The 25,533-nt window shown below is 40.9% G+C and overlaps 1 protein-coding gene across 6 annotated transcripts in view; it reads right to left on the bottom strand.

The window, feature by feature from the left end:
• ARFGEF3 (ARFGEF family member 3) overlaps nt 1–25,533 on the bottom strand; it is a 178,387-nt gene that overhangs the window by 90,192 nt on the left and 62,662 nt on the right. For 3 of the 6 annotated variants that reach the window (XM_070376749.1, XM_070376752.1, XM_070376750.1), the window contains exons 5-8: nt 17,623–17,691; nt 7,226–7,357; nt 3,420–3,542; nt 142–184 (exon numbers count right to left, since the gene is read on the bottom strand). In XM_070376749.1, the coding sequence (XP_070232850.1) occupies nt 142–184; nt 3,420–3,542; nt 7,226–7,357; nt 17,623–17,691 (367 nt within the window). The remainder of the gene's footprint in view (nt 1–141; nt 185–3,419; nt 3,543–7,225; nt 7,358–17,622; nt 17,692–25,533) is intronic. The other 3 variants (XM_070376753.1, XM_070376754.1, XM_070376751.1) reach the window with 2 other exon arrangements.

Genomic DNA, 25,533 nt, shown 5'->3' with positions numbered 1-25,533 from the left:
TGATTAAAGCTAAGCAGAGCCAAGGAGAATGGTAAGCTAACCCAAGAGCTTTTACTCAGCCTTATATCTGCACACTGAGCACACAGTAGGTGTTCTTATACCCACTTTTTCAACTGAATGTGCAAAAATAAAATCCAATACCTTGACTCCTGAATTCCTGGGGGACATCCGGGTTTTCAATTATCTAGTAAGGGAGACACACACAGGACAGTTAGGAGATTCAGGCAAGAAAAATCCTGACTGTTCAACAATGGAAAGGTCTAGGAAACAAAATGTCATCTGAATGTTCTGGGCTCTGCTAACTTACCTAGGTGCACCTTCCAGCTCTTGATAGCATTTCAGTACTCATGGCACTTATGAAAAGGCTATTATGTCTGGAACCGAGTTATCAGTTTCAAAAATAACTCAGCCAAGAGTCCACAACTCCCTGGAAGTTTAAGCCCTATGGTGCACTAGATCATTCTAGGGTGTTGCAGAGCTATGACTGGGGGCAGTACCTGCCTAAACATGTGAGTTCTCTTTGCATAAAGAACAATTTGTCCCAAAGTCACAAATAGCACTCTGAGTGGCACCTAGTGAATACAGATTCTTAGTCATAAGCAGGATCAGTTTCCTGGACTTCGACGTACAGGTCCACAAGAGCTGCTGGTCAGAAGCACCAGCTTCCTATTTGAGGGGGGAGGGTATTAACTTTATCAATTGTCTGACCAGACAGACCACTCCAGGTCACCACTAGGTAGATCTGGGACTATTAGGGTAGAGGCAGAATCTTGAGGGAAGGGAGAAGAGGAAGGAAGAGATATTTACTAGTAGTAAGACTTACTTCCCATTGTAGGGATAATTCAGTGACTACTGAGTTGAGAGCAGGAAGGCAGCCTTACCTCTTAGCACTGGGAGATAATAAGAAGGCATTTTCATGCCAATTAACTACCAGATATAAATTATTGCCACAGGGCTGATCTTTTTAAAGCTTGTTACAGGCACATATTTCTACTATTCTCTGTTCATAAATTTGTAAGCTCAGCAGCTTCCACAGAATTTTGGGGAAGTGTGATGTTAATGCCAACAGCTCAGTACATGGCTAAATATTAAGGTCAGAACAACGTTTTTTGGAAGAAATCAATCTGAATCATTTTTATGGAGAGGAGAACTACTATCTCCTACCCCCCAGATATTTACATATGGCATTTTTTCTTTTTAAAATGCTTAACAATAATTTAACAATGGCTTTTGTCAACGAAATAATTCAATAATAACGCTTGATAGTAAATTCAGGGTTTCTGAGGGTACAAAACAAAATCAAACTGAGTAATCTGCCCTGGGCATAGGGATGGGGAGGGGCTAGACATTAAGTTGATGATACATTTCATGCTAAGCTTTTGGCATTCTAGATTTATTTTCTTTCCACTGTCTTTAAGTCTTTCTAATTCTGAGATGGCCTGTGATGTGTTTCCAGTGACGGGTCATGCTAAGCACTATACACATCTCCTCCAAGTAATGCTAGTGTCCCGTGGGAGGACGTGCAGCCTCACCATTCCTGGGAACCACTCCCCTGTAATAGCTTTTTAAAATTAACCATTCTTAGGTAGTAAAACTTATGTCTCCCTCTACTAGACTTCAAATGTACTTCAAATATTAGCATCCTGAGAATCATGTTTTTCTGGGACACAAAAACATCTCCAGGGACCTACTGAGTAATAGAAAGGAAATTAACAGGAAACACTAATTTTCTATCTAATTTGGGATCTTGCCCCCGGATGGGGTGAGTCCAGATGGTCAGTGACAAGCAGGACCAGAAGGCTGATTAGCCACATTACACAGGATACAGGCACACAACCTTCCAGTTTCATCCAGACCTCTGCAACTATACCGGTCACCTTACCTGTCACTCTAACAGAAGAGCAAGATGAGCTAGAAATCAGTCTTTTTACTTAAAACCTAAAATTCTCCTACTTAAAAATTTCAAAGTATAATTAAACTAATATAAATGAAATCACTTTGAGAATACAAAGTTTCATTTTAATGCTTCATCTTAAAACATTACTGTTATAGTATTTCCCATCACATTGCCACCTAGCAAGGATGGAATGTGACTGTATACTAATATAAGGACTCTCAACATTTTAGGTTTATTTCCATTAAAAATACATTTTTCTCTTAATGCTTTCTACTTACAGACTTGAATTTCTTTTAAACTAATATTTCTACAGCATCCTGTTCAAAACCCTAGTATAAACAAAATAGTTTTTAACAAAGAGAAAGCTAATGTAATAAAAATATCTCAAGTTTAAACAATTTTTTAGAGAAATTTAGGCTTTAGATATAGCAAACAAAAAATCAGTTTCCGCTCCCCCCCTCCAGATTAGTGTTTTATTTTTTTAAACACTGGCTGCCAGATCACATGTTAATAACTTGGACTGGACTCAGTAAGGAGACCAAGGCATTTGTTCTGGCTCTTTCGTTGATCAGCTCATTAACTTTAGATTTCAATTTCACCTCTCTGGGCTTCATCTTCCCCACTTGTTTTTCTAAGGAATAAAAGAATTTGACCAGATAATCTCTAATGTTTCACTCAACTCCATAATTTTCTAAAAATTAGAAAATAATTGAAGTTAAAAATCAGAAATAGTTGAAGTTAAATATGAACTCTTCATTTCTATAATTTCTGAGATATTCTGAATTGCTGCTGGAGATATTCTATTCTAAAATAATAACAAGTGTTCATTCAGAATACTTTTTGCAAATTAAAAAAAATTTTAATCTCAGTTATTAGAGACAGACTTAAAAAAAAAAAACAACACCAGTTTTGAAGAGGAATCATCTCATTAACATTCCCAGAAGATAATATATACAAAAAGCTGATTACATTTACATTTTTTCCCAGGAATGCTCATTTTAAACAATCTGCTCAAGTTAAGAGCAAAAAGCTCAAGTGGGCTCTGACGACAGAGAGAAGATAAATTCAGATTCTTCACTGCCACACTCTTTTATTTCACAAAGAGAAACATATACCCCAAGTTTCAAGTTGCATACTTAACTGCCAATAATTTTTCTTAATTTTGAATTTACTTGAGTGTTTGTTAATACACAATATTTTTATATAAAATTATTCAATCCGTGATGTTTAGAACACGATTTTAAAAGAAAAGTGAGTTTTAAAATAATGACTAAAACAATAACCAAAACCACAAGGAAAAATCTCTCTTTAAACTTTGGAGGGAAACAGGCAAAAACATATTTAAAGAGTTTAATTTATATAAATAAAAGTTCAAATGAACCAAGCCAGCCCTTCCTAACGTTTCAGTAGGAAGCAGCCCTGGCGGGGGAGGGGAGAGCACAGAAGATGTGGACACTCATCATGCAATTACACAGAGTCACTGGCAAGACCGGGATGAACGTGTGGGTACCGAGAGGCTCACCGTGTTCTCCTGCCTTTGTCGTAACTGTAAAGTCAAGTCACTCAGCATTTGACTGAGAGTTGCCCGCACAGCAGTGTTTATACTACGCTGGTGACAGCTACATATGTATGTTTCAATGCACACCTGGTAAAGAAATAAGATAGCAACATACACACTCTGTAGATATCAGTTCATTACCAACATGCTTTGGAAGTAACTGGAGGGGATGTTAAATCCCTCTTAAATAGAAAGTCAGCCTGATTGAGGACTAGTTATCAATGAGTGCTATTAAATATTTTAAGTCCCTGGGAATTTGTTTTTAATCATAGAGGAAAAGTAATCTTTCTCTAAAAACAATCACTCTTCAAAGCTTACTATTCTGAGCATCACAGAAGAATGCAAGTAAGTGATTTTTAGATTAAAAAAACAGTTCTATCCAAAACAAACTCAGGTGGCTGGAAATTAATCAGGAAAAATTCTCTCCATGGCAAAATAGGAACAGAATTTATTAACTCCTGAGTTGGGGAAAAGGGTTAATGAATCCCTTTCTCCTCTATAAACAAGTTTAACCTTGGATTAACTCTCTGTGTTCTTTTGGAAACCTGATAAAGGTGGGACACATCAGCTGTGTTACTAGGCAGTATGACTTAGGGTAAAAATGTCCCCCCGATTACTAAGCTGCATCTGAATTTAGAAAACTGTGAACAAATTATAAAAACCTGGTGAGAAGTTTCCTTGGGTAGCTCTTGTCACTGAGGGAACTCTGCCAGCTCAACTCATGGAGTTGTTACAGAATATTGGTTCCTACACAGTTGAAACCTGGGGCTCCAAATCCAAGGTGACTCTGCACCCACAGAGATGGCTCTTATCTTTTTGCTCCTAAGCTGGCATTTGAGAGCCAGAGACTGGCCTCTGGACTGCAGCAAGGACTCCTGTGAAAGATAAATGCCTGCCTGTGTCCTGTTTCTATTCCCTGTCCTAGATTCTGCTAAGCAAACATAAAGCCAGTTGTGATCTACTGCTGCTGCTGCTGCTAAGTCGCTTCAGTCGTGTCCAACTCTGTGCAACCCCATAGACGGCAGCCCACCAGGCTCCTCCGTCCCTGGGATTCTCCAGGCAAGAACATTGGAGTAGGTTGCCATTTCCTCCTCCAATGCATGAAAGTGAAAAGTGAAAGTGAAGTCGCTCAGTCGTGTCCGACTCCTAGCGACCCCATGGACTGCAGCCCACCAGGCCCCTCCATCCATGGGATTTTCCAGGCAAGAGTACTGGAGTGGATTGGGTCTTGCAAATCTGAATGTCTAGTTGAACATTAGACAACTCCCTGAAGGCTGCAGCATGGAGAAGTCCCAATTTGAGGGGGAAAATCCCTCATTTGATGTTAACAATGTTAAATGGCATGGCTTTTCAGATTTTATTGCCTCTAATTCTTTTAGAAGCTATAGGAATGGACAATAAATGCATGCTTTAAAATTTTTCCCACTTTTTCCTCTCCATAACGTATGTCATCCTTTTCATTTCCCAAGCATATTTAGTCCCACAAAAAGGAATAAAGGGGGGCTTCCCTGGTGGCTCAGTGGTAAAGAATCTGCCTGCCAATGCAGGAGACACGGGTTCAATTCCTGATGTGGGAAGATCCCACACGCTGTGGAGCAGCTAAGCCTGTGTACCCAAACTATTAAGCCTGTGCTCTAGAGCCTGAGAACTGCAGCTAGTGAAGCCGGAGCACCCGAGAGCCCAGGCTCCACAAGAGAAACCACTGCAATGAGAAGCCTGTGCACCATGACTAGAGAAAAGCCTGAGCAGCAACATAAACCCAGCACAGCCAAAAATAAAGCTGGAAAAGGGGGGGGGGGATTTAATATACCTTGATTACTTTTCTAGGAGTAACTTCAAGACTGCAATGACAATAATAGGGTTCTCACCCAAAGTGAAAGTGAAGTTGCTCAGTTGTGTCTGACTCTTGGCGACCCCATGGACTGTAGCCTACCAGGTTCCTCTGTCCATGGGATTCTCCAGGCAAGAGTACTGGAGTGGGTTGCCATTTCCTTCTCCAGGGAAGGCAAGTTTAATTTGATAACTGATAACTGAGATGGGGGAGAAACTCAATGTGAACCTTTGCTGCTGCTACTGCTTAAGCTAGACCTTTCTGTTAGGCCTCATTATTAAAAATCTTTTTGTAAAATTAACTAGGTAAAAGCAAATATTTCCTAGCAGTTTAATTTACCTCCTATTGAATGCTTGATATTCCAAATGAGCTGTGAAAACTCAAAAATGTATTTGGAAGTTGGCTTAGATTAATTTAAGTTAAAAAATAAGGGCAAATTCCAAAATATATTTGTCAAATTACCATTTTAGGGTATATCAGTTTTAAACTCATTTTTTCAAACAATCATGGATTATAATGTACCTGAAAGTAGAATTTATATGTACTTAGAAAAAAAGTGTTTTAATCTTGAAAGACTTTTACTTTTGCACGTGATGAAATAGTTTAAAAATTGTGAAAATACATCTGAGTGTGATATTTCACTATGATGAAACCAAATTCTCCACAGTGTAATTAGGCACACTCACGAAGGCGATGGCACCCCACTCCAGTACTCTTGCCTGGAAAATCCCATGGACGGAGGAGCCTGGTAGGCTGCAGACCGTGGGGTCTCGAAGAGTCGGACACGACTGAGAGAATTCACTTTCACTTTTCACTTTCCTGCATTGGAGAAGGAAATGGCAACCCACTCCAGTGTTCTTGCCTGGCGAATCCCAGGGACGGGGGAGCCTGGTGGGCCGCCGTCTATGGGGTCGCACAGAGTCGGACACGACTGAAGTGACTTAGCAGCAGCAGCATATTATTTATACCTTAAGATCTAACAGTTTTCTTTAAATCTTATACTCTCCCAAGAAATCTTTATAACTGTTGATCTTTAAGCTCTCTAAGCTCTGACATTATAAATTTAAGGGGGAATTTTAGCTTAGAAGCATTAAGAGATTAACTATCTGGAGAGCTGAACTACACACTTAATACAAACATGATTTTCCTGAATATGGAGAGCCATTTATAGCTTTCTTTAAAAAACTCTATCAGTACCTTTAGACCCAAGAAAGAACGCATGCATGAAGAACGGGATCTGAAGAAACACAAACAGTGCTGTCAACAGATGAACTTCATAAATAATCAATATATTTCTATGAGTTTTTAGTGTTACCATTTTTAATGTTTAGCTGTTATTATTACACATACAAAATGGGACATGACTTACTCCAAGAGGCATTTTATAAAGGGAAAGGTAGGCATGTTTAGTTTGCTTTGAAAAAAGATTAATCTAAGGAGCTCATTCTACTAAAGCTGTGAATATAAATACTGTCTATGACAAAGGGTATCCTTTTAAACATAAAAATGATCATGTAACTGATATCATTTTCTTCAGGTACTCAGAAAGAGATGCTTTAACAGCTATCCTGACATCCTCTAAAGTTTCTTAAACTTGTTGTATTAATAATAAATTGGTAAATCAGTAAGGTCTGCAGAACTAGGGTTTCCATAATAAACCTGACCACTGTAATTCAAGGCCAGTGATTTTTCACTTTGTGAATGTCTTTCTTCCTCTCCCTCAGGACAGTGCTAAGATGAGCACACTGAATCAGAGAAGCTCAGAGAATACTATGTCCAAAATCAGGCCGAGTTTCTGGGACGGGACTCATCAATCTCTTTTCATATCTCCAATATCAGTTCTATCTCCCCACGCCCTTTGCTTTTGAGGTGCAGAACTGACACTTCAGAAGCTTCAGTTCTGCACCTTGACCAGAGGCCTAAAGGGCAAGTCAAATACCTCGTGAAAAGCCACAGGCCGTGGATCGCCAGGGGGGGCACAAAGACACAGGGCAGTGAGGAGTGTCGTAAGGGACATTTTGATCATTTCATGCATTTGTGGACATCCAGCTTTATGGCATGTGAAACACAACTGAGGGCAAAAACATACGTCATTAACGATGCAAAACAGACCCCAAAACAGAAGGAAAAAGAACAAGAAAACACAAGTCTGCAAGCCATACATAAGCAATGCAAATTTCAGATTATCAAGTCAGTAGACTGATAAATAACAGTACTAGGTTACAACCATGGTGGAATAACTATTAAATATGAAGCAGCATAGTGGAATGTAGCAGATAGTCAATACACATTAACCAAAGGGATAAGACATTTTTAAGAAGCTGCCACAGTAGAAGTTTGCTTAGCTTTACAAAGTGCATATGCCCTTCACGTTATTGAACTGTGCTTTTACCTTCTCTTTCCTATCTGAATGGGGTTAGCAGCATAGCTTTGTTAAAACAGTGCATGGTACTGACTGTTAGTCAAGAGCAGAGCTAGTATGTTTCTGATTGGAAAATTTTATGGAGATGACAATTTATGTAATTAAGAAATAGAAAGGATCAGAGATTAAGTAAGCTACAAAAAAGCACAAATGTCTCTTATGTGAATGTTTGTTGATCACAGTAGGATCAATAGAAATTTTGATTATTACTATAAGTCTAAACTCTACATTGCATCATGGTAACAGCTCAGTAGCTCTGCCATTTCCAGGTAAACAGCAGTAACGGGTGGATATGTGACAGGAGGCACCTCATCAAATGCAAGCACACAGGCATACACACATAAATACACACAGACAGGGCAAACTGAAGTTGCTTTATTATTATTAAGAAATAGCTATGTAAGTAAATCTAGTCTCATGCTTGGGTAGGGAAATTTGCTGGTCTTCCTTTTATATCTCAACTTACAAGGAAATTCTTAAAGTGCCCAGGGATATACAAAAAACTGACTATGACTTTGTTCTTCCTCCTTCATGTTCTTCTTGGCTTCAGCTGGCATATTAAAATAGCTTAGGACACCTAAACCCATCAATTCCTGTACCTTTTCGGGCAGAGCCTTCTGCTTCGTCTACAGAAAGTCTACTGAACTCTATCCTCTGTCCAATGAACCAACCCAAAAGGAAGCAGAGGGGACCCCTGCATCGCTCCACGCGTCTTTTAACTCCAGATAAGTTGTTCAAGAGCCACACAAATCAGAGGTTAAAGGAAAGTGCTGAATTTCTTGCAAAGGACTAGTTTGTGCAAAGCCCATCTCTGGCAGGAAGTAACCAAAGAACAGACACCCCACAGGAGTCAAACCAGAGTCAAACCAGCAAAGAGACTGCCATGAAGAAGGAAGGAGTTTCTGGAAGGAAAAGTGGAGAAGCTCCTTAGAATGGGGTTTCCTCACTCCAGTAGCCTCAGCTGGTTTAAAGCAATGGGCCAGCTCCCTTGGCTGAATTTTGCCAGGAGGTGGGGCTACCCCTCCCAAGTCCTAAAGGGAACATGACAAATAAGATGCTTCCAAGATAAAAAGTACACAGGTGACCTGGTCCATTTTCCTGGATTGTATCTGGAGACCTTCAGCTCCTTAATTGTAAAATATCTTATTCAAGGTATGGCTCAGAAATAATGCTATCACTGTGTAGAGTTAAAAAAAAAAAGAATCACTAGAATCATTGAATATTTATGAGAAGTCAGCCCAATTAAAAAAATTCTTTAGTGATACCTAGAACCATTACATCAGAACCTTTGGCAGCAGGTCTTGATTTTCAGTGTTTTTTAAGTTCCCTGGGGGTAACAAGTGAACTGTGTTAAACGTCTATCCTCTGATGGTAATCAAATGCTCAGAAAAGATAAACTGAGTATGAGTGTGTAAAGATACCCAAACAAGTGGCATATGCCTAATGATCACTTTAACCTACAGTCAAAAAAATAGTAAAATGTATCAGTACTTCTGCTTCACATGTAAAACCACCATACAGCCATTCTCTAAATGCCTTGGTAAAGTGGATAAGAATCCCAAGAATTTCAGTTGGTTGCTACATTAATATAGCAAGATTTCACTAACATTTTCTAAGACTGAGGGTATCTAGGAGGCAATATAGCATAGTGATTAATGGCACATATTCAAAGCCTAGATTTGAATATCTAAAATTTTTTCAACATTGGTTTTTATTTATGAACAAATCAACATAAAATAAGTCCAGATGGCAGTGCGAGGAGCTGTGCTGCTGACCTGCTTACAAAGGAAACATGTGGACAGTGGAGTGGGTGCAGTCAGACTTCAGCCTGGAGACCCCTTCCTCCCATCCACCTTAGGGTCTTCCTGACCTAAAGTCACTGGGCAAGCAAATTAACCTCCCTTTCTTTGGGATTCTTTATATAGTTGGGTTATGGTAAAGATCAAAAGAGGATGTGTGGGAAATACTACTTATTGGCATGCCCTAGGAACGCAACCATCAGTAGTTACCATTATTAACCACTGTTTTGGAATTAAGGGATGGAGGCTGGATGGAATGAAAACACGGGAGATTCCTGAAAGTAAAATCTTAAAGAGGAAAAAAAAAAGTCCTTGAGAGAGACTCTGCTTGAGCTTGATAACATGCTATAGGATCAAAGACTAGAAGTTTTCCATGACTAAGATCAAACCAGCAAATAAATATTTACAAATGAGGCTTTCTCGTGTAGAAAAATCCCACAGAGCTGCCTTTACCAGGCATGAAAACATGCTCCAAATCTTACCAATGAAACAATAATATCATTAACCATCTTCAATTCAGCTTCACAGAGCTTCAGGCTATAGCACCACCTCTTCCTTTAACCCTAAGGCCTTGGCAATTTTTACTCTGATATTTTTCCCTATATTAAGGTAACTACCCTCAGAACACTCAACACGTCTGCTAACTTGAACATAACAGTAAGAGAAATACTAAGGGTCTCGCTTTCAAACAATAAAAGAATTTTTATCCATATGGAGTTTCAGTAATGATCATTCATGAAATTAAACAGAAAACATGTTGGCTGTTTCATAGCTGTCCAATTCTAAATTCATTTCATATTTCTTATTCCTCCTGCATCACAGAAGACCCTATTCTGAAAAACTGTCATCACTGCCATTTAATTAAGCAAGTTAAAGTTAGACACACAAATGAAGGCTGCCTTCTTATTTACATTTTCAGTGCTTAATGATCCTTTTATAGTTTCAGCAGTACCTTAGGAAAACAACATCATTTTTCATACTTAAGTACACATTCCATTTCCTGATCAACAGGTTCCAGGGTAAGCACTGTTCTGCAGTAAATAGTCAATGCAGACCAGAGTAAGAAAGAAGAATGTGTGAATTCTTCCCCTAACATTTTCACAGGTGATTTAAATGATTTATTTTAAGGTGTTTTTATAAATTGTTTCCCTAGCTATATCTAAAGTGACAAGAGGAGAAAAGATTTTTTAAGTGAAAGACTTATTTTTTATGAGAAATTAAACTACAATCAAGAAAGCTTCCAAGAGCTAAGTGGTAGTTTTAGGCTGAAATGTCCTGCTTTAAAAATAGTTGCAGATTTTTCAAGGGCTAAATTAGCAGGTGGAAAGCATGTGAGAATCTGCAAAATCACTGGGTCTCACTATGTCTACAGAACACCATTATTTTTGTGGCAGTCTCCTTTGTAGTTCATTCTTCTTGTTGATGAAAAATTATTTCTTAAGCAGTTTCCATGGTGAAAAACCAAAGGGCTGTAAGCTATTTTGCCAATTTCAGGAAATATACAATGAAGGCAAATTAAGAAAAATGCTTATTCCTATCAGGCGTATCTGAAGTAAACAATGATTTCAAATAATTCTACTACTATCCTTTCTTAAATTACACAAGCATTATTCATTTAATAATCTACCATCTGTAATGACTGATCCATAAACTTGAGAAATGGAATACTTCCTGCCACATCAGTAAACAAGGATGTCTCAGTGACTGGCAACTGCAGCCACCATGGATGATGACCTGGTGAACCCCGGGGTGTTCTCTTGAATACCTGCCATTTGGCAGCCATCAAACTGCAGTCACTCCTAACAGTGAGCCCTAAGGAAACTCAGGATGTGGAAACACAGGATACTGGCCCCAGATAGGTAAGGCACTTATCACACGAATGAATTCAGTGAGCCCAGACTCTAGCACCTTCCCATATCTAGAAAAGCACTAAATTCCTTAACTTGACATATCTGGTTTCTTTAAATTAACAGTAATCTTTTGATGTTCCCAACTACCTGCCCTTTGTTGCAAAACTCCTCTATATCTTAGCCTCTCCCCTCACCTCCTCAGAGCAATTTCCCAGAGATATCTAAGACTTGGTGTCCCAGGCTACAGTCCTCATTTTGCCCCAAATAATACTTAACTCCCAACTCTCACATTGTGCAATTTTTTTTCAACAAGCTTATATTTATAAGTTGTTCTTAGGCTTTTCATATAAATAGATCTACTCCATACTTGTCTTATGCCAGATTATATAAATATGGATTGGGGTAGGAGGCATATTTTTACAAGTTAACAGTGGGCCTTATTGGCGAAAACATACCCTCAGAAGGAACAGTGGCAGATTAAATCATTAAAAGCATTTAAAAAATATGCTTGATATATATCAAGCAATGACAAATGGGAAGGAGAAAATGTGGACAGGGTTTAGCAGAACATGAAGAAAGACAAGGGAAATTAGAAGAATCAAAATCCTGCACTTACAAGGTGGCCACCATTAAGAGGATGTTATTGCTGGTGGGAGTCCCTACTTCATGGGGGTGGCTCGATTTGCCATGGCAAAAAGGCATGACAGCTCTCACCTAGGTCTTAGCAGAATGCTATCTTTAGATCTCATTTTAATGAGATTATACCATTATTCACTTATGGCAGTGCTTCTCAAAGTTTAATACCCTTATGAATCACATGGGATATCTAATTACAAGGCAGATTCTTATTCAGAGGTCTGGGTTGAGGTTCAAGGATCTGCATTTCTAATAAGCTCCCAGGCATCTGCCAAGTGGATCACACTTGAGGTTGTAGAGCCTCACAACTCCTTTCAATATGGTTTTACACCACAGCTTGTTGGAGAGAACAGTAACTATCAGGGCAATGATTCTCAACTTGACTTCTACAGTAGACTCAGCCAGTAAAAGTGAAAAAAGTGCAAGTGTCAGTCACTCAGTCGTTTCCGACTCTTTGCAACCCCATGGACTGCAGCCTGCCAGGCTCCTCTGTCCATGGGATTCTCCATGCAAGAACAGTGGAGTGGGTTGCCATTCCCTTCCCAGGGATCAACCAGGGGCTTCACAAAATTTGTACACCCAGGTCCCTTCAAGATCAAAACACTCAGAATTCCTAAGGTGACCCTAGGCGCCTTATTTTCACTAATACTTCCCAGGTGATTCAAATATGTAGGCTTTGAGGAAAACCACTAACATAAAAGTAGGGCCTCCAATGTTATGTAACTGTAAGTAGCCCATACATAAGAGAATTCATTTTGGGAGGGTAAAGAGAAGTCAAAATTTAATCAAGTAACTACTGAAAATAGCCAGCCTTGTTCAGGAACCTATGCAACCTTGCGGAAGCCTGTCTTTTGTTCTGATCTTCAGTTTTCGTTTGTAGTGAACTGAGGCACAGTATTCGCTTCATAAAAAGATCTATTTTAAAGATAAAAGGCAAGATCAATGCTGTGTCTGCAGAGTGCTCACCCCGGGAGTGGTCTGGATGAAGGGAGGGGCAGCCCCTTGGAGGATTACCACCAACTTCCTTGAGGCAAACGTTAAGGGTCCCTGTAAGTAGCTCTTCCATGACCAGACTATGAAACACGTTCTATAGGATGTAGAGACTGAAAGCTCAGTCACGCCAACCAGTCTTGCTTCCCGGTTCTATCACTTCCTAGGTGTGTAGCTTGGAAAGTTAGTGGATCTCTCTCTGTGCCAGCTGCCTTATCTGTAAAACACTCCTGCTTCACAGTACTGTTGTGCAGTTAATATGATTTAATACAGGGAAAATTCTTAGAATGGTGCCTTGCAGAGAGTAAGCACTGATGCTGCTAAGTCACTTCAGTCGTGTCTGACTCTGTGCGACCCCGTAGACGGCAGCCCACCAGGCTCCCCCGTTCCTGGGATTCTCTAGGCAAGAACACTGGAGTGGGTTGCCATTTCCTTCTCCAATGCATGAAAGTGAAAAGTGAAAGTGAAGTTGCTCAGTCGTGTCCGACTCTTTGCGACCCAGTGGGCTGCAGCCTACCAGGCTCCTCCGCCCATGGGATTTTCCAGGCGAGAGTACTGGAGTTGGGTGCCATCGCCTTCTCTGAGAGTAAGCACTAAATATGTGTTAAAAGCAGCCATGTAACACTTTGAGTATAAGCACTTGTTTCTTTTTTACATTATTTATTTATTTATTTCTGGCTGTGCTGGGTATTCACTGCTGTGTGGGCTTTCTCTAGTTACGACAAGCGGGGGTTACTCCATAGTTGCAGTGCATGGGGTTTCCCATTGCAGTGGCTTCTTCTCTTGTTGCAGAGCATGGGCTCTAGGGCTCAGGTTCAGTAGTTGTGGCATGTGGGCTCAGCAGTTGCAGGTCTCAGGCTCTAGAGCAAAGGCTCAACAGTTGTGGGCTTAACTGCTCTGTAGCACACCAGATCTTCCTACACCTGGGATCAAACCCGTGTCTCCTGCATTAGCAGGCGGATTCTTTACCACTGAGCCACCAGGGAAGCCCCCTGTAGTTATCTCTTGTCACTACAAGCGATGTTATGCTTTCAAGCCTCCTCAGAATGATCAGTTCTGAGAGGGAATGGCCACAGCAAGCAGTGAACCCAGATACTCTTAGCTAATACCTGATCAAGTACACTGAGTTGCAGCCAAGCCTGGTGGATAAAAGATCCACTGTTCTCAGCAGGAGAATAGTTTCCAGGGGGTTTCCATTACTGGCTTTTGATCGGGGCTGCTGGATTAAGTGAGGCCCTGGCACTGGCACCTGCCTGCTCGTGGTGCTCCTGGATGACAGCCTCTCTTGGCAGATTGGCATGTAGATGTCCTCCCCCAGGGACCGGCCAGCTGCAAGAGCTGGATTCTTACTTCCCTGAACTTGGTGTCCATGCCAGGTCCAGGCTAGCAAGGAGGAGCTATTCTGCACACTGCCATTTATCAAAAGCACTTTGAAGTGGTGATGATTATGGTCCTTACAAAGCAGTCTCCATCCCCCTGCTGATGCTGGACAATCTGCCCCTCTGTCCAGTCACCAGAGAGGAGTTGGGCATTGAAGCTAGGCCTGGGGGAACCTGCAGTCTCAGCTGTTAAGGTCTACCGTGGGCAGGGAGGTGGTAGGACCTTCTGGTGGGTCTGTACGAGAGGCACAGCCTAAAAACATCCTCTGGAACCCTAGTACTTAGTGAAGTTGCTCAGTTGTGTCTGACTCTGCAATCCCATGGACTGTAGTCTACCAGGCTTCTCTGTCCATGGGATTTTCCAGGCAAGAGTACTGGAGTGGGTTGCCATTTCCTTCTCCAAGGGATCTTCCTGACCCAGGGATCGAACCCAGGTCTCCTGCATTGCAAGCAGACGCTTTACCCTCTGAGCCACCTGTCAAATACCAGATGAAAAGTTTCCTTTTACGATCCTTACCAAGTCCTTCCTTCAGAGGAATACAGTCCCAAGCCCCCATCCTGAACTAGAAATCAGAGCTAGCACTGGAAGTAAGGCATTTTTCTTTGAAGGTCTGACCCCTGCTTTGGGACCTTCAAGCTGACGTTCTGCTGGAAACTCTTCCAACTGGGGGATCTCAGTGGGCTGCAGGTAGGACAAGAAGGTGAGGAGAGTCAGCTTGCTACAGTAGTCTCAAGAAGCTAGCCCCATCTATGACCCATCCCTTTAGGGTCCTGGCCGGATCACCATTATTTAGCGGAAGACTGGATGTCATCAATCTGCTGTTCCAGAAAAGCAGGAGCTAACCTTGACCCGGCGTTTACTACATGGCCGCCTGCACTGAAAGCTTTATACATGGGTTCTATTTTTCTTGGCTAACTGGCACAACCACACAATGCGAGATAGCGAGACAGGTGCTGTTAGCGTTGCTTTTACACACAGAACAAACACAAACCCAGGGAGGTATCCAAGGCAACCCTGCTGGGAGGCAGGAGAGCCAGGATTTATATCCAAACACAGTGAGTCTCCGGAGCCCACATTCTCACCACCACGCTCAATGCCTTTATCTGTATATTGCTCTTGGGTTGAGTTTTTTTTTTTTTTAATTGTTTTTTCTTTACAGGTTCTTATAGAGACCACTGTGTGTGTGTGTGTGTGTGTGTGTGTGTGTGTTTGAGACCACTGTGTTTTGATGTTTCATTCAATCTAGAAAGGCCTGCTAAGTCTCTACTCTGGCTTCCAGATCCCCACTGAGAACACCCTTGACTTGGGTGGCCCATAGCAGTGTGAGTCTGCTGTTCAGGAATTGTTGGGCTGGCTAAAACGTTAATTTCGTCAGTGAATCCGTTGTTCAATAAAGTTCTTGCTGAAAATGAAAACTGTGTCCTTTATTTTTACGTAAACCCCAATGAACTATTTGGCCACGATGAGATACATAACAAATCTTTTCAGATTCTCATTCAAAAACCCTGTGAGGATGAAAAAGGCACCTGCCTTCTCAAAGGGAGCTTGGGAACCCTGGTGGCCTGCCCAGTCCTGAGGGTCCTACAACAGCCTGTCTTCCTTCCCTACCTCCCTCCTCGGCAAGGGATGGGCTGGGCAGTGAGTGACACACTGCATCTCCTGTCTTGTCCTTCATACAGCAAAGAACCAACAAGCATCCTACATGCCAATCCTGTTTCTTGCTCTGATCAAACACTACATTTATCATTTTAAAAGCAAACCAGTGTGGTATATCTAAAATAGGTACACTCCTAGGATCACAGAATAGAATGGTGATTGCTGGGGGGCCAGGGGGAAGGGGAGATGGAGAGTTACTGTTCAATGTGTATAAAGTTTCAGCTATGCAAGACGAGCAAGTTCTAGAGTTCTGCTGTACAACATTGCACTATGGTCAATGTTACTGAGTTGTACACTTCAAAGTGTGTTAAGATCTCATGTTAAAGGTTCTTACCACAGCTATTTTTTTAAAAAACCCAAACCTACAAATGATAAGACCACTCACTGGTATCTCTTAAAATTCAACTAAAAATACTGACAGCTCTTCTATTTATTTAGTTATACAGAGTGAAACATACCAATATGGTAATGAAAAATATTCTTTCCACCTACCTAAATACACATTTGAGAACTGATTTATATTGTAGTGAGGGGTCAGCTGTCTATTTCTTTTGACTGACATATAAAATGATCTACCTGCTCAAAAATAATTTTCTCAATTTTCAGTTAATGCCACACAATACCACAAAAGATCAGGTATCAGTCATAAATCCTACTCATGATAATGTTCATTATGTATGATGGGGGATATATTAATTAGCTTGACTGTGGCAATTATTTCACATGTATATGTATATCGAAACACTGAACATTTTGCAGATTATACCTCAATGATAAGAAAAAGAGGAAAAAAAGAAAACATGCCCAAAGTGCTAAGCGTCTACCTGGTATAATCAGTAAATGGTAATCATTACAGTTTAAAAAATACCCATGACTGCTGAGAGCTAGGTTTTCTTTTTCTGCATAATTTCAGAGTTCAGAATATCATTGGCTCATTGAGGTCTGCATGTGTACTCTTGTCAAAACACACAAATCCTGAAGATATCCTTTTCAAGAGGTGGAAGGAAATTTATTTTAAGCATATTAAAGTATGGCTTTGGAATGATGCCGTGTCCAAAAGCCAAAGTCATATGCCAGACATTCAGGAAGCCAAGCTTTCTGTTGGACATACTCTCGGGAGTGCTGAAGGTACACATTACTCTAGGCTGCAATACAGATGGAAAAGAGAAGGTTTTCCAACGATTGTTACAAAATGCGTTCATCAGAGTTTAGGAGACAAGGATGCAACTGAATCAATAAGCATCGTCCCTAAATCTCATGCTTGGTTTAAAGATCAAATCCTCTTCAATTAATCTTAGGAAAAATAGTGAGTGTAATACCTAGGTATAGCAGTGTCAGGAGAACCAGTACTGTTATTTCCATGGTTAAAGCCTCAAGTCAAGCAAACCAGAGCATGCAGAGCACTGACAGAGTGGCCCACAGAGCCTGCTTCCCACAGATCAACTCCTTAGTGAAAATTCCCCACAGTAATGATCAGAGAAGGGCTCACCCCTCTGCTGCAGCTCAGCTCCACCCCAGCATTTCTCCCAGGTTGGGGTAAAGCAGCTGTGAGCAGACAGCACAAACAAGCAACGCTTGAGGGTCGAGGGGAGCGAGTACTTACCTCCGCGATCTTCAGCACTGCACTCCCATTCAGGTCAAAGGTTGGAGTGTAGGTTATGCAGAGTAAAACCTTTAACAGCCACGAAGTAGGGGAGGAAGAAAAAGATAAGGGATTAGAATTCTAGAAATAAATTTCCATTTCGCATGCCACTTACGCAGTCTTGTTTTATGACTTTTTTTGCTCTTTGCTTTATTTCATATGTTTGTTTCTATTCCACTCACTGCTCTCTAATTAGTGGTCACACATTGCCCAATAAAATAGAGACTAATAAAGTAAAGGCTGAAAACTTCTCCCCAAGGAAACAACCATTCTAAGACTGGCCAGAGATGGCTTTCCTCAACAACTCCAGGAGGTCTGTCTAGTAATAAAGAAAATCAGGTTCAGTGCTAGGTCCTGAACATGAATTACCTAAACTGATTTTTCAGTGTCATTATTATTGCCCTCATTTTACTGGTAAGGAAAGTGAAGCTCAGAACCATTAAATAAGCTGCCCAAAGTCACACAGGTACCAGCTGCAGAGCTGAATCTGAACCCAAGTAATCTGACTCCATGCTCTGCCCGACCATGTAACACTGTCTCTGTATCTTTCTAGACTCAAGTATCACTATATTTTTCTGTTCCTGTCACTTCTCAGATCCACATGGGATTAGACAGTCTTTTATGGGCACTTTCTTCTTTCTTGCTTTACCTCCCTCAGAACACTGCCCGGGGCTTATTTATTAGTCCCAAGTTCCCCTTATTCTCCAAGTTACATAGACAATGAGTTGATGACATTTACAAGATCTTTAAGGACCATTAAAAATTCCACTTTCTACTTGTAGAGCTATTAGGGAATAGATCAATAGAAGCTCAGGGCATTTTAAGAATTGCTTCTAATTTTGTAGAAAAGAGGCTAGCCTCTCCCCTGTCCATTTGGCTTCCAATGGTGCACATTATCTCGCTGGTGGTCCCAGACGAGAAACTGCTGGTGTTTGCTCCTCTATCTCCAAACCCTACAGCCATGTCTGGTGTGCAGCTCGGCTCGTCAGTGGCAGCCTCAGAGGACGTTTCTCATCTGGTTCTCCCTAACTCATGAAAGAGCAACAAAGCCTGGCATATTTGCCTAAATCAGGACATACTGCTCATCAGCACATCTAAAAGCACGACTGTCCATGGAACAAAGAACCTCTCCTAATCTCTCAGTCTTAGTTACTAGCCAGGCCGGCCCTAGGAACAGTCACACCTTCAGAGAAAGCAAATAGATATATAATTAAAGAAGGAAAAAGGGAATTCTTGCCAATTTTAGTCACAAGGTTAGATAACTTCACTGTGGGTCTGCTCCTCCATCTTTTGCTCCTTAAGGCACCTGATAGCCAAGAGTCAACTCCAGATAAAAAGCATCTGAAAGCCACTCTGGCTGAGAAAGAGGCATTGTGGGAAATAATACCCCGTGGCTTCATGGGAAAAGGCTTTCTTTTGTGTGATGATGGGGTCGGGGTCTGGTATGCGAGAAGGGATGAAAGCTGAGGACAGCAATGCCACCAGGTCCTAATTTGGCCTGGGGAGAGGCCATCTCTTCTAGTGTCTCTGTACTTGACGGTGCCTCTGCCTGACACCCTCCTGTCCTCCACTCTTCCCATGCTTGTTCCTCACGTGGGTCATCTGTTGGCTTCTTTGCAGTCTCAGCTCAGATGTCACCCCCTCAGGCATGTGGCCCTCCCTGAACACACTCTCTGAAATGGCCTCTCACACAGCTTCTTGTTTCACTTGCTTCAGAGCAAACACCAGTTTCATAAATTACTGGCTATAATCTTTCCATCAGACTATAACATCCACTGGGCATCCTCAAGGCTTTCTCATATGAGGCTTTCTTACTATGACTTCTTATTGCCTCGAATGGCTTCTCTTTCTTGAGATATTTCTTTTTTCTATGCCATGTTTCATGGCGGGTAAGTAGGGGGTATGAGAGAGTGCCTGGTGGAAGTGGTGGTCTGGGGAGGTAAACTGGCCCATCTGGGCTCTTGGCTTTTTAACTATTTACAATGGAATATTACTTAGACATAAAAAGAATGAAATAATGACATTTGCAACATGGAAGGACCTACAGCCTGTCATATTGAGTGAAGTGAGTCAGAGAAAGATAAATATTATATGATATCACTTACATGTAGAATCTAAAGAAATGGTACAAATGAATCTATCTACAAAACAGAAGCTGAGTCACAGATGTTGAAAATAAACTTGCGGTCACTGAGGGGAGAGAGGGGGAAGGGATATATTGGGAGACTGGGACTGACATATACACACTACCAGAGAGTAGATAATTAACAAGGACCAACCAAATAGCACAAGGAACTCTATTCAATATTCTGTAATGACTTATATGGGAACAGAATCTAAAAAATAGTGCATGTGGATGTATAACTGACTCACTGTGCTGTACAACAGACACTAACAACACTATAAATCACTATACTCCAATAAAAATTAATTAAGAAACAAAAATAATGTTACTTATAGGACCAACAATCAGCTTCCTGCCTTCCATTGTTCTGTGCATTCAGACAAGGTGCACAAAGGTAGATCTGGAAAGTTTTCAAAAATCAACCTAGTTTTCTGTGAGCAAGGAGCTGCTTTTTACAACAGTGGCTGGAGGAAGTGGGAGCAGAGTCTATGGTAAGGTCTTCAGGAAGTTCACTGAGTTGGTATATTTGCTAATCAAGCTTATCAGGTGAACAAGGAGACTGGACTCTCTCTGCCACAGGGAAGCCAGCAAGTGTACAGGGAGGCCCTTTGCAACAGTCTGAAGGAAGCTGAGACTCCTGCACCCAGCCAAGGCTGATCCTGTTCAAAAGATCTTTGAAAAAAGGCTTTTCACACCTAATGTCTGGCCACTAAAAACCAAAGACTCACTGAATTCTATGCAAAAACTAAAAACAAGAAAAATAATGAAAGTGAAGCACATTAATGAAGCTGGCTCCTTAAGCTCATGCAGCCTGCTTTGCTGGAAGCAGAGGAGGTTTTAACTCCAGGGCTGATGGTGCCCCTGGCCCCCCATGACATATAAAGACAAGACATGTAAAGAGCTCCAGTGTCTAGCAAGGATGATGCAGCAGACAGAAGTGACTTGTTGAAAATGATACGTGGAGAAACCCAATGCCTGCAAGCACTAATTTACTGGATTCAAACACAGACTGGGTGTAGGAAATTTAGGTCAACAGCAAATTAATTTAAACTGTCTGCCTTCCATTGCATAATGAAAGGGTAAGTAGTTTAGATTCATATTCTGAGCACGTTGGCCTCAAGGCAAACAGGAGCACCTAAATATTGAGGGCAATTCCGTTAAAAATACATCCCTCACAGGGTCATTAAAGCATATTGACTACATTATTATGAACAGCAGGAATTTGAGTGATAGGCGGTGTCTTGCAATCTAGCTTGCTAGTACTGCCTCCATAAAGAAGCCAAGGGGATGCAGAAAGCAGGCGGGGGAGGGGGGGGAACCTTCCACAAAAAGGGAAAGATCCTTACAAAGGCTAATAAAAATCCCAATAATTAAAAAACAATAATTGAATGGCTACTATGTACAAGAAACAATTCTTCAAATAAAAACGTGCATAGAAACCCTGGAGAAAAAAGATGAGACTGGAAAGGAGAATGAGAAGCTGATTTATTGCAAGCCCTGGGGACCAATGATAAGAATCTGGAAATGTAGCCATATGAGGAACAGAGAGAGAAGTGGATTGATAATGATGACAAGTACAAGATCACAAGTATGAGCCTCTGATCAGGAAAACCCTGGATTAATTCTCTCCCAAGGGCACCTAATCATCAAGATTAAAGTTTTTCCATCAGGCTTATACTGCTTTGTGATTGTAATCATGACAGAGCAGGGGCTGTGATGTCAGGGTTAAAACATAACTGTTTTAGTAACATGACTGTGGCATGTAATTTAATATTTAATTGCTGTGACTTTGCCTACATCCTCGACCTCTTTATCTTTAAAATTCCATCCTACCTCATAACAATATGTAGAGGAAAAATTAAATAACTTTTTTTTTTAAAGAGTACATTCAATATATGTATCTCCAGGATGTTTTCTCATAGAGATTAATAAACAAATCTCCATTTGATGGGACTCATGGCAGCCATTTCAATGTAAATTACATACATTTTAAGTAAAAAAAAAAAATCAGATCATCCACATTCAAAATCATAAATCTTTCCTACTGTACATCACTGCCCCTATTCCTATGGTCCAAAGCCCTCATCGTCTGATCCAGCTCCACTTCCTCTCTCCTCAATGTTTTCTCTTTCAGGTCCCAAATCAATTCAAGGAATATTAGCCAAGGTTCTAATTGCTGTGGGGTCACAAATACAAAGCAAGCACCATTTTTACCATTAAAAAAAAAAAAACTTCACAACCTACTGGGCAAATGAATGCTTGTACAACTATACTTCATGGCTGATTTAGTAAGTGCTACTGCAACCATGAGGTATGTAATAGTTTTGAAGGTTAGAAGACATCTCAGCTTTGAAGAACAGAATCACAGATGAGATAATGTGAGCTAATCACTGATGCAGGAGAGAAAAGGGAGGGACAGATGTACCAAGCAAAGGAAACAGTGAGAATAAAGGAATGAGGTGTGAAGACAGAGGCTGGAGATGATGCTAAAAAGGTTAGCAGGAACCTTATTACACATCAACTTAAATGCCCCTTTTAAGTGTTTTGCACATATTATTTTAGGGCTGGTCAGGGCAACAAATCACAACTAAAACTAGATGTACTGAGGGAAACTGGAAATCAGGTGATAAAGCAGATAATACGACATAGATGAATTAAAGACAGATCCTAGTCATTCCAATGGCAATGAATTAACTGGAGTGCATTTGATGAAGGAATGCAGGGAATTCACAAAAAGAAAGCAATGGTCACTCATACATGAAATCTGGGTGCCATCCAACCACGGTTCTGCCCACCGACTCTCTTCTAATTCTAGTCAATCTGGTTGAAATCTCTCATATTCACCTATATTTCATAAAGCTTTATATTAGATACTAATAAAGTAACATGCTTTAGAGAAGATAAACCTTGTTCAAAAATCCATCACATAAAACATTACAGATGTGGTCATCCCAGAATGGGTAGATCTGGAGAAGTTTAGATACACCACTTAAAATCTGCATGCCCTCTGCATCTCCCACTAATACAAGCTCCTTAGCAGTGAGCTCTAACTTTCTGATGCCCACCATGTTTACAGCGCCATGTAGGGCTCTGGGAGGTGTGGTGAGTTCCAGTCTAAGCTCAATCCCTCCTGTGCATTGTCCACAGGAGTTATCAACCTCACAGAGTTTCAGCGGGACTTGTGTGCACATTACTGTAAAATGTGTCAAGAGTATGATAAGACAGCTTGGCAGCACAGAAGGAAATTGTTCTGAGAATCCAAACGTCAGATCCAGGTGGTGTGACTGGCAAAATCCAGATGGTGTGACTGTGCCAGCTTGTGCAACCACATAGGTAATAATACTAGAGCTTCAGATGACCTGGTTAGGGCAATGAGAATTTAGGGAGCCCCCATTCAGGATGTCCAGCTATTTGGCAGGACCTCCAGGCAGGACAGGGAGAAAATCACCTCTACAAACTAGAGGGCATCTCTGATGAGACTTACAAAACATCTGTCACTCTCTGCTCTGAGAAATGATTTTTTTTTTTTGCATTCAACATAGTAACTGGTAACATGTACCATTTCTGGCTCCAGAGCTCATTTCTGTTAAAGTTGTATATAAGTCCTCTACAGGACCATTTCCAGGGGATGCAGGAGTAAAGAAATGATTCTTAAAGTTACTGGATAGCAACTGCATGCCACTTCACCTCTACCTTGGGCTGCATTACTTGGGCTGCCATTCTTTTATTGCATAAACACTCACTGAGGTGTGATGCATTAATGGTCAGATACAGTATTAGGTGTTGAGTGCACATGAGTAAATTTTAAAAAGATATCTTGATGATCCCTGAGCTCCATAATGCTAACATCTGGTTTTGAAGACAGTAACAAAATAAGGGATTACAATAAATAGTGAGGAGTTGTTATGACTGGAAAAATACACTGTATTGTGAAGAGTTATCAGGGTCTAACAATATAGTACACTCGTAATGCTATACTCATCTTTAATGGAACTCTAAATTTAATATGTTGTAATCAACAACCTCAGATATGCAGAAGATACCACCCTAATGGCAGAAAGAGAAGAGAAACTAAAGAGCCTCTTAATGAAGAAGAAAGAGGATAGTGAAAAAACTGGCTTAAAACTCAACACTCAAAAACTAAGATCATGGCCTCCAGTCCCATTACTTCATGGCAAACAGATGGGAAGCAAATGGAAATAGTGGCAGATTTTATTTTCTTGGGCTCCAAAATCACTGCTGACAGTGACTGCAGCCATGAAATTAAAAGACACTTGCTCCTTGGAAGAAAAGCTATGACAAATCTAGATAATGTATTAAAAAGCAGAGACATCGCTTTGCTGACAAAGGTCAGAATAGTCAAAGCGATAGTTTTTCCAGTATTCATGTATGGTTGTGAGAGCTGGACCATAAAGAAGGCTGAGCACTGAAGAACTGATGCTTTTGAACTGTGGTGTTGGAGAAGACTCTTGAGAGTCCCTTGGACAGCAAGGAGATCCAACCAATCAATCCTAAAGGAAATCAGTCCTGAATATTCATTGGAAGGACTGATGCTGAAGCTCCGGTACTTTGGCCACCTGATGTGAAGAGCTGACTCATTGGAAAGGACTCTGATGCTGGGAAAGATTGGGGGCAAGAGGAGAAGAAAGTAACAGAGGATGAGATGGTTGGTTGGATAGCATCATCGACTCAATGGACATGAGTTTGAACAAACTCCAGGAGATAGTAAAGGACAGGGAAGCCTGGCCATCCTGCAGTCCATGAGATTGCAAAGAATCGGACATGACTTAGCAACTGAACAACAACAATGCATATAATTAAGGAATGAAAAACACAGGGAGGAAGACAAGGAGACCATCAAGAAGTGAGTTTATTTGGGAGAGTCAGCTTACTAAGGCACACCAGGAACAGGGAGGCATGCTGAATGAGCAAGGAATCTTCTTTCCCTCTTTCTCAAGCCATTAATATATACATAAGTGCTTAATTTATACATATATACTTTGAGGAGATGGTAGTTTCACTTTTCCAAATATCAGATGTTATTTGTAAGTCAAACCAAGTAACCTACTGTAGCTCAAAAAAGTAACTCAGAATTTGAGTGCAGCCCACAGAGGCCTTATCCTTCCCTTGCTTGGAGAGAACTCTGGAAACCCTTGATGCCAGGCACATTTTAAACCCCAGCTCTGGTTCTGGCTGAAAATTTAGCTGTGTTAATGTACATTGCCTTCTGGACTCTCATGTATATTGGCTTGAAAATTCATACACTTAAACATATTTGCATAATTCCTTTTCTTGAGAAACAGCCCAGTTCTTTTTTTTTCCTCTGTCAAATTCAGCAAAAACAAAGGTGGAAAATTTAGTGACAAGGACAGACCACTGACATCAAATGCCTTTCTCTTGGGTGTAGGGCTTGTCCACCTCCTAGGAATGTAGCCTGATGAGTATGAACTGCTGGAAGTGTACCCCAGCCATGAATAGAAACAGATTTTTTTCCCTCATGGTCCACCTATAAACAACAAAGCAGGCTCAGTCTTCTGCAGACAGAAGAACGCAGAATACACATCTTTAGAGTGAGCGGGGTCAGGTACCACAAAAGTCAACAGAGAATTTTAGAGGACATCTTCTTATCATCTGAATTTAAAATGTGGATGTCAAAGATATGCATTTTTTTTCTTATCTTGATCAAATTTGCTCAGCCGCAGCACTATTGACACTTGGGGACTGTCCTGTGTACTGGTGGCGGTTTA

The sequence above is a fragment of the Bos mutus genome, chromosome 9 (genome assembly GCF_027580195.1).
Source record: "Bos mutus isolate GX-2022 chromosome 9, NWIPB_WYAK_1.1, whole genome shotgun sequence".
NCBI lineage: Eukaryota > Metazoa > Chordata > Mammalia > Artiodactyla > Bovidae > Bos > Bos mutus.
Note: the sequence above shows the minus strand (reverse complement) of the source record. Positions and strands in the feature narration are given on the sequence as shown.